Source organism: Galeopterus variegatus, unplaced genomic scaffold (assembly GCF_000696425.1).
Source record: "Galeopterus variegatus unplaced genomic scaffold, G_variegatus-3.0.2 Scaffold4577, whole genome shotgun sequence".
NCBI classification, from domain to species: Eukaryota; Metazoa; Chordata; class Mammalia; order Dermoptera; family Cynocephalidae; genus Galeopterus; species Galeopterus variegatus.
In genome coordinates this window covers 24,896-34,466 of record NW_007730688.1, presented here as the reverse complement: position 1 = coordinate 34,466, position 9,571 = coordinate 24,896, and the positions used below count along the sequence as shown (strand labels likewise).

The window sequence follows — 9,571 nt, the reverse complement described above, 5'->3', positions numbered from 1 at the left end:
CGGTCCGCTGCCCGGCCCAAACATGGCCTTTCCAGGAGCCCCGCCCACTTCCTGTACTTGTCAGCCTAAGTGTCTTCCTGGGGGAAAACGTCCGGCTCTTCACTCCTAAAAGGAGGCGGCTGGAACAATTAGTTCCGCTCTCCCAGATAAGCGAATCTCTGGTGGGGCTCCGGAATCCTAGGTTCGTACTGCTCTCGAACAGAGTTCTGCCTCACAAGTACTCCCAGACTCCCAGTCCTGTGCACCAATGAGGTCCGACTCTTCGGATTCTTAACTGAGAGGAAATTTGGAAGTCAATGACTGTTTCCGGGAGGAGCTGAGAAGAGGACGCTCACTTCCGGCGGAGGGAGGCTTTCTGACCGGGATGGAGGAGGTGGAGGAGCGGCTCTTGGAGAAGAGACTGCATCCCGGTGAGTGGCATCCGATGCCTGCGACCCTCAGTCCAGATCTAGATGGACCTAACGTTTTCTGGTCAACTCTCTCCCCCTCGTCCCTTTTCCTCCCGAGCCCAGGATCTTCCTCCGGTGCCCTCAGAGTCGCTAGGGGCTTCCTAAGAGCCCTCGAACCCCCTCAAACCTTTCAGGGCCCCCCCCTTAGAGCCCTAACATATCCCTTAGACCCCAGAGGTCTAGTTGGACCTGCGGTGTCCTCCTCCTTTCCCCACCCCACGCCATCTTGGGCGGCTCCCTCACTGTCTTCCCATCTCCTTGCAGCCCCCGAGCCGCGCCTGTGTCCGGACTCAGGATGGAGTCTTTCTGGAGAAGGCTGTGCTCGGGGCCTCAAAGACTTCCCGCCCTGGCCGATCCGAGCCATCCACTCTCTAAAGAGCCTCCCCCGGGGCTTGGCCCTCGGCCCCTCACTCGCCGAGGAACAGCGCTGGGGGGTCTGGTGTGTCGGGGAGCCCCTGCAGCCCGGACTGCTCTGGGGGCCCCTGGAAGAAGAGTCTGTCTCCCAGGAGAAGGGCGAGGGAGTGAAACCACCGCAGGAGGAGGTATCGAGGGATAGGGCGTCTCCTCTCCGTGACTGAAAATTCGGAGGGGAGGTTTGGACATTTTTAGACAGCTCTCCAGTTTGAAGAAGCAGGGTATTTCAAGCGATAGGAGATACTTTTGTTCCTTCTCTCTAGGACCGTCTCTTCCTCTGAGCTGCAATAAGGAAGTTAAGGAATCGAGGTACAAAAAGTTGTTAAAAGCTGGATTAGTATAGTATCAGCAGTGACAAAACTCAGGAGCTAAGGTTTTTGAAATTAAAAAGGTACGAGATCAAATCCCAGCCCTGTCACTTAACTAGTTAAATTACCTGCTTCATTGAATACATGTGTAAAGTAAAGCAATGGCTGTCTCAGGATTATTTGGAGGACTAGACGAAATAATGCAGGTAAATGGTTTCATTGCATAATAAGTAGTATTTTTAAAAGTTGATGTTCTTCAGTACTTTTTCAGTTTAGTACTCGCTGGAAGGCAGTAATGTGTTCAGTTTAGTAATTGCCACCCTTGGGGGCAGGTGAGGGGACAATCTTTTTGGTCTTTACTTGGTGAAAAGTCAGACAGCACCATCCTGTAGAGGCAGAACCAGAGTCCAGTAACCTCCCAGGAGCGTCATCTTAGATTTGTCACAAGAGAGGTTTTAACAGGCTTTTTTTTCCTATTGGTCCCCTCAAACACACGTGAGATAGATTTTTATTGGTTTATTTCAGGACCTGTCCCTAGGCCCATGGGGAGATGTGTGTGCCTGTGAGCAGAGTTCAGACTGGACCAGGTAAGTTACAAGAGAATGTGTAGCAAATATACTCCTTTGAGGCTTTCTGTTGTGACTTGGGATGGAACCTGAAGCTGACCATAATTCCCTACCCAATAATCTTTTCCAGTGAGTATTCCAAAGGCATGGTGTCCTTTAGGGCTCAGACTGCCTGGGAGCTTGGGCTTTCAGGGAAGGACACTTGAAGGGGGTCTCCTGAGCTAGCTGTTGCTCTACTTTGCAGTTTGGTGCAACGGGGCAGGCTGGAGAGTGAGGGAAACGTGGCCCTGGTGCGGATCAGTGAGAGACTCCACCTGCAGGTATATCAGGTTGTGCTGCCAGGCTTTGAGCTGCTACTTTGGCCCCGGCCTCCTTCTGAGGGCCTCTGTCCCACCCAGCCCGGTCCAGAGGAAAAGGCAGCTGCAGCGATGGTGACAGAAGCAGACTCTGCTATACAACAGGAGGTGGCCTCCCCTGGAGAAGATACAACAGAACCTTGTACAGGTATGTGTCAAATAAATCATGGCTCCCCAGACAATCTGTTGATAAGACAAAGCAGAGTTTATGGCTCAGTGTGGAAAGGGAGAACATTACACAGTCTTAGTAGCTTTCCAAAGTCTGGGTTGAGGTGGATCTTTCAGTGTGGGATGGGAGGCAGGGCTTGACTAGGATTGGGTAGGGATCATGACAGTGGTTTAGGATTGGTGGACACAGCAAGACTAGAATTTTCAACCAAGGGGTTTAAAGAGTCCTGGGCTGCAAACTGTCACTTGATGCTTTCTATTGAAGAGTGATGGGTCTTTCCTTGGAATGAACAATAAAGATATTTGTAACTTTTATTTTCCTAAGAGTTTCCTGGAATAGTAAAGTCATGGTGATGAAGACAGTAAGGAGTGTACACGTTTTTTAATTTCTTATGTTTCTTTTCTCTGCGGTGGGGGGTCAGGTTCCTTTATTTTACACATGAGCTAAGGTGGGGGGGCTAGAGTCTTGACTCACATCCTAAGTATGTGTCTCCAGAGGGAGAACAAGGCAACACTTACTCTGGGATGGCCTTACACTAGGGATTATCCAGATGTGTGGGGTGCTGTGGTTCCCAGGAGTGCTTCCCCAGGAGGCTCCTGAGACCAGACAGGAAGATAAACAGAGTATGCAACTCCTGTTCCAGGAAGGAGATTGATGTCATTGCCCCACTGAGGTTCAGGGGCCAGGTAGGAGAAAACACATACAAGTATTGTTATAATTCCCTGGTGACACCACCTGCTACCAAGTTCTGTTAACCCCAGCACCCCACTCTTTCCTTGCAGATCCTGGTCACCAGTCACCCCCCAGCATCCAGGCAGAGAGTATGGTAAGCCCTGGACTTAAGACCCAAACCCAGGACCAGCTTTCCAAGCGTGGCCAACCACTTGGCCCATTGCTTCAGGATGGCAGCATGGATGAGGAGTACCCACTCCAGGCACAGAGTCCTCCTCAGAGCAGCTCAGCTACCCAGCAGGGCCCAGAGAGCAGTGAAATCTGTTTCACATCTTCTGCCGGGGACACCCAGCCTTGTGCCTACCTGGCCAAGAAGTTACATAGCCTTAGTGATCAATGCCCACCTAGAGCAAAGACCTCAGAACCTGGGGCCCAACACTCTGGCTTCCCTGTACTCTTGCGGAGCTCTCCTGGCCCAGCAGGAAGCTCCCCAAAGCAGGGACGACGGTACCAGTGTGGGGAGTGTGGCAAGGCGTTCCTGCAGCTGTGCCACCTAAAGAAGCATGCATATGTGCACACAGGCCACAAGCCCTTTCTTTGCACTGAGTGTGGCAAGAGCTATAGTTCAGAGGAGAGCTTCAAAGCCCACACGCTGGGCCACCGTGGGGTGCGGCCCTTCCCCTGCCCACAATGCGACAAGGCCTACGGCACCCGGCGAGACCTCAAAGAGCACCAGGTAGTACATTCAGGTGCCCGGCCCTTTGCTTGTGACCAGTGTGGCAAGGCCTTCGCCCGCCGGCCCTCCTTGCGGCTGCATCGCAAGACCCACCAGGTGTCAGCTGCCCCTGCCCCATGCCTGTGCCCCGTGTGTGGGCGGCCCCTGGCCAACCAGGGCTCCCTACGAAACCACATGCGGCTCCACACAGGGGAAAAGCCTTTCCTGTGCCCACACTGTGGCCGGGCATTCCGCCAGCGGGGCAACCTGCGCGGGCACTTGCGGCTCCACACTGGGGAGCGCCCTTACTGCTGCCCACACTGTGCTGATGCCTTCCCCCAGCTGCCTGAGCTGCGGCGCCACCTCATCTCCCACACCGGAGAGGCCCACTTGTGCCCCGTGTGTGGGAAGGCCTTGCGAGACCCACATACACTCCGTGCTCATGAGCGCCTGCACTCGGGGGAAAGGCCCTTCCCGTGCCCTCAGTGTGACCGTGCGTACACACTGGCTACCAAGCTGCGGCGCCACCTCAAATCCCACCTGGCAGACAAGCCTTACCGCTGCCTCACCTGTGGCATGGGCTACACCCTCCCTCAAAGCCTCAAGCGACACCAACTCAGTCACCATCCTGCGGCGCCCTCTGGCCCGCCCTCTGTGTCTCCTGATGCTTCTGAACCAAGCATGGTGCTACTGCAGACTGAGCCAGCACTGCTGGACACGTGCAGTGAACAAGAAGCCTCCCCAGCTGGGGATGTCATTGAGGTCACCATTTCAGAGAGCCAGGAGAAGTGCTTGGTGGTGCCAGAGGAGCCGGGCCGTACTCCCAGCCTGGTGCTGATTCATAAGGACATGGGTTTTAGTGCCTGGGCAGAAGTGGTGGAGGTGGAGACGGGCTCCTGACACCGTCCCCTTTCCCTGGCAGAGCTCTCTATAAAGACTTGTGTTTTCTATTGTGGCGTGTCTGCATCATCTTTCTCTTTGCGTTGCCTGGCAGGGACTACTATGAGAAACAGCTCAAGGACTTCCCTTCCTGCTTATGAACCACCAAATCGTTTCCCAAGGCTTTAGGTAAAACCTCTTTTGGATTAGAGATCTTTTTATTGATGTCCATTAGAGCTTGTTTTACCTCCATCCCTAGGGGCACCACAGGGTGCTTGTTCCTTAAACACTGCTAAAGTGACCCCATCCAGTGAGGTAGTCTGGTTGGCAGCACCGGGATAGTCACACCCAGAGCTCCCTGAGGAACAAGCACTTCTATTTGGAACCTAATTGAATGACTTGAGGGTTGAAAGACTGAGCTCAGCTCACAGCCCACGTCACGTGTCTCTAATTCAGGTTTTAGGTTATTTGGGCAGCTCTTCACACCACCTAAGGGCTGTGAAGTTGGTTCGGTGCTGAAGGACACCCAACCTCCTGGCGAGGGCCAGATCTGAGCCCTGCTGTGTACCTTCCCAAAGGCAGCCCTGTTCCAGGAAGGAGTCAGGAATTGACATGTGTTTTGCATCTGCGGTGGGCCTGGGCTGTGCTAGGTGCTGAGGACATGGCTATGAACAAGACAGTCAGAGGGAGTACCCTTCACAGAGCTCATGCTCCACCTGGGGTGGGGAGGGCTGGGGTTGCAGAATCATAGGAGAAGCGTTCAAAGAGGAGCATGACTGGGTGCTGTGGATGTGTTTAATGGGACAATCTGACGTGGACTGGGGCACCAGGGAAGACGTCCCCAGGAATAATAATTAAAAACAGCCCTTATTGTGGGCTAATTCTCAGTGAATTTAGTTATATTATCCTCATGGCAACTCTGTGCGGTTGCTAGTAGTGTTCTTGTTTTACAGATGGGGAAACTGAGGAAGAAAGAGCCTTAAGTATCCTGCCCAAGGTCACAAAGCTACTAGTGGGTTGAGATGCAAATCCACAAAGTCTAGCTCGAGAGTTAGGCTCTTAACCTCTGTACTCTGCTGTCCCTCATTTCAGCTGTGACTGGATGGATGAATAGGTGTTAGGGGAGGTGGGATGTGTGGAGCCGCATGCAAGAAATCCCTGTGATGACAGCTGAGTGAGTTTGAGCAACTGAAACCAGCGTCGCTAGAGCACAGAACGAGGTGGGGGGGAGGCAGGGGCCAGATCATGCAGGGCCCTGGCTCAGGAGTTTGGATTTTATTTTCAGGACATCGAGGAGCTCTTTGAAGGGTTTTGAGCAGAGGAATGACCATCAGATGTGTGTTTGAAAAGACCGATAAAGAATGGATTGGCCGGAAAGATACAGTTGTGGGGAAGTCAATTAGGAGGCTGCCAAGGTGGCTTGGAATAGGGTGGTAGTAGCGGAAGTGCAGAGAAGTGGAATCATTTCATGCAGCAAATAGGGTTATGGTTAGGGGGTGTGATTGTACAGAGGGTGGGCAGGAAAGGCCTCTAATAATGTGACATCAAGGGGGACCTGAATAGCTGCAAGAGTGAGCTATGTTACTATCCGGGGGAGGAGCTGGATTCTAGACAGAGGGAACAGCAGGGTCAAAGGCCCAGTATGGCCAAGGCAGAGCATGGAAGGAGGTGAGGACAGAGAGGGGCCATTTAGACTGGGGTAAGGACATTGGATGGATATATTCTCTGGGAGGTGCAAGTGACAGAATTTAGACTGAGTAGGGCTGGCTGGTTAGGTCACTTGGTTAGAGCATGGTGTTATATAACACCAGGGTCAAGGGTTCGGATGCCTGTACTGGCCAACCGCAAAAAAAAAAAAAAACCCACTAAAACATAAATTTAACAAGGGACTTACCTGTTACTTGAGCACTTGTTTATCAGCTGTAAAAAAAACAAAAACAAAAACAAAAAAAACTCGCAAAGAGTGGATAAGGGAGAGCGAGATCTGACTCCTGGTTTCTAAAGTAAGTTAGGTAACATGGGTGGGATCCAGGACAATTCTGAGTTTGGATCCAGGTGGCTTTTTGATGAGTTTTGCATTCGAAATGCCTGTGGGAGACATCACAAGTAAGCTGTTGGAAATGGGTACAAACCTGAGTAGTAAAGTCTGGATTAGAGGGAGAGTCCTAGAAGTCACTAGCAAATAGGTGGTCAGGGAAGGTGTGCGGCCAGGGGAGAGAGTACAGAGAGAAGGTTGAGGCCCAGGGCCAAGGCCAAGGCAGCCCAGCCCTTCAGTTTTGATGAGAGAAGAAAAGCTCACCAGGGGAGACTGAAAACCAGCATCCAATGAAAGAGGAAAACCTGCAGAGGGGGCATCACTGAAGCTAATGGAAGACTGTTTCAACACAGGGTTTAGAGGGTCCAAGTCACTGGTGAGCAAGTGAGAGTGGCTGGAAGCTGGATTGCATTGCTTTGGGGAGAGGTGGAAGGCAAGAGAGATAGGAAGGACAGACATTCTTGTTTCATCCTTCTACTGTCCTGAAAAATAGGTGTTGTGATCCTTGATTCACAGATGAGGAAACTACAGTTCAGAGAGTATGAGTAACTGGCCAAGACCATACGATCAAAAAAAGGCAAAGCCAGGCTTCCCATGTGGGTCATTTTCTGGCTTCCTGGCACCTGATCACAATGTCAAAGAAGCTGTCTCCCAGTTTGCCACAGACATTTTTTTTCTTTTTTTGGCAGCTGGCCGGTAGAGGATCCAGGATCTGAACCCAAGAACTTGGTGTTATAAGGCTGCACTCTAACCAACTGAGCCAACTGGCCGGCCCTGCCACTGACACTAACCCAGCTGCCCGTCCAATATGAATAACTTCCTGGCAAAGCATAAGTCTGAAGTGGTCTAAGGGGAGAGAGGACAGCAGGAGATTGTTGCAATTTGTGGAAAGAAAGGCCACGTCATCCGAAGCCTGAAAAATAGTTGCTAAGATTAGTTTTCAGTCAGCCAATTCTATTTCTTGGAGGCTGCATGACTTCTTTTCCAGCTCCTTACTCAGGCAGGTCCATTTCAACTCAGGTGACCACTCAGCAGTGCCTGCCCAGTGTTGCTACGTATCCTGGGGACACACTCATTGCTTGATACTGAACTGCACAGGAGGTGGAAATGCCTTGGGTTGTTGAAGATGCTCACATTCCCTTTCCACATTCCCACACAGATGGGAGGATTTTCTTTTTCTTTTTTGACGGGTGGCTGGTACTGGGATCTGAACCCTTGACCTTGGTGTTATGACACTGGGCTCTAACCAACTGAGCTAACCAGCCAGCCCCCACATCCCCCACACAGATGGAGAACTTTTTTCTCTATTAAGCCCATCCCCGCTGATGCAGAGCAGGGTTAGCACAAAGCCAACAAATTCAAAGGCATGTGACTCAGGAATCTGCCAACACTCATGACCAAAGTGAGAGTGGCGTCACCACATTGTCCAAGCTCCTCACATTACAGATGAGAAAACAGAGGCCTAGAGATAAGTCGCTTGCCAAGGTCATGAAACTAGTCGATGGCAGAAACAGGACAGAGCCCAGGCCTCCTGACTCCTAATTCAGTGCCCTTCCAGCTCAAATAAAAGGCAGCAACCATTCTTGGAAAGATTGTTCACTGGAATATTTTTTTCATTAAGAAAATATCTTCCCCCTGATTTCAGTATATTTTTTCTATATAAGTGTAATGTTGAAAGTCCCTTTAGTTCCCACTTCTCCTCTCCTCCACCCCCTGATAAAGTCACTTTTAAGGATTTGGTGTATATAGTACTGAATTTGAATGCATCTTCCTGCTATAGGGCAAAGATGTGAAAACATTGTCGGATGCCCTTTCACAGAAGCAAGGTTATCCATGTAGTGTCTATTATAGCTGCTGAACCAAAATCAGAAAGTGTAATCCAATAAAGGCTCTTTTGTCCTGATTTGCAACTTTAGTAGTGTGAGAAAATCTTATGATAGAATAAAATTTGAATCACATTTGGAGGCCTTTCAACACTGCAAAGTATCATGGACTGCAAAGAGCTCTATCTCTAGAAGGTTCGGGTGTGGGTCGTGGCTCTGCCCTTGACTAGTTGCATCAATTTGGGCTAGTTAGCTTCTCAGGGCCTCAGTTTCCTCATCCATAAAATCGGGATAAATATAGTACTTCTTAAGTACTATATACCTGGCACATGAGGAGCAATTAATAAATTGTAGCTGATTATTCATAATATTGTCATCAGCCCTTCTAAACTGGAAGACAAGCAAAATTAAGTAAGAGTTAGCTATATGTTTCCCATAGGTATTGCTTGTTCGGGGCAGGCCAGCATCACTCACACAATAGTCTTGAACCTTGGGTGTGTGTCCTCTGGGTATACCTCACGGTACGGTGAGGTTGTACATTACCAGAACATCAGAGGACGAGGCTCATGGGAGAAGAGTGTTGGTCTGAGGCTCTGGTCCTGGATTTATCACCAGCTCTCTGTATAATCTTGATCAACTGGCTTCCCCTACCCACCTCCTCCATGTCCTCACAATGACTTGGGGAAGTTGGATCAGATCATTGGTTCCCAAACTTGGCTCCACAGCTCTTTTAATAATTTTTTTTTCTTCTATGGACCCTATATTTTTCAAGATTTTTGCTAAGTAGGAATTGACTTACTCATATTTTTTTTTTTTTAAAGATGACCGGTAAGGGGATCTGAACCCTTGACTTGGTGTTGTCAGCACCACGCTCTCCCAGCAAGCGAACCGGCCATCCCTATATGGGACCCGAACCCGCGACCTTGGTGTTATCAGCACCGCACTCTCCCGTTGACTTGGTGTTGTCAGCACCACGCTCTCCCAGCGAGCGAACCGGCCATCCCTATATGGGACCCGAACCCGCGACCTTGGTGTTATCAGCACCGCACTCTCCCAAGTGAGCCATGGGCCGGCCCGACTTACTCATATTTTTTAATTAAAATAGAAAAATGCTGATCAGATTGAGAAAAAACATAACTAACCACCTAAACAGACATAATTTCAGCCAAAAGGAAAAGAAAAATT

The 9,571-nt window shown here is 50.3% G+C and overlaps 1 protein-coding gene across 1 annotated transcript; it reads left to right on the top strand.

The window, feature by feature from the left end:
• Nucleotides 1-89: 89 nt before the first annotated feature.
• Nucleotides 90-4,601, top strand: ZNF408 (zinc finger protein 408). Its single transcript, XM_008587872.1, has 5 exons — nt 90-410; nt 714-991; nt 1,697-1,758; nt 1,982-2,241; nt 3,045-4,601. Exons 1-5 carry the CDS (start codon nt 365-367, stop codon nt 4,547-4,549), a joined length of 2,151 nt encoding a protein of 716 aa, XP_008586094.1. The 5' UTR covers nt 90-364; the 3' UTR covers nt 4,550-4,601.
• Nucleotides 4,602-9,571: the final 4,970 nt, after the last annotated feature.

What these genes read in the sequence shown, in the direction of transcription:
- ZNF408 (XM_008587872.1), top strand. Translation starts at nt 365, where the DNA reads ATGGAGGAGGTGGAGGAGCGGCTCTTGGAGAAGAGACTGCATCCCG. An exon ending in CAGAGTTCAGACTGGACCAG is followed by an intron (nt 1,759 to 1,981) that starts GTAAGTTACAAG and finishes TCTACTTTGCAG; the next exon opens with TTTGGTGCAACGGGGCAGGC. An exon ending in TACAACAGAACCTTGTACAG is followed by an intron (nt 2,242 to 3,044) that starts GTATGTGTCAAA and finishes CTTTCCTTGCAG; the next exon opens with ATCCTGGTCACCAGTCACCC.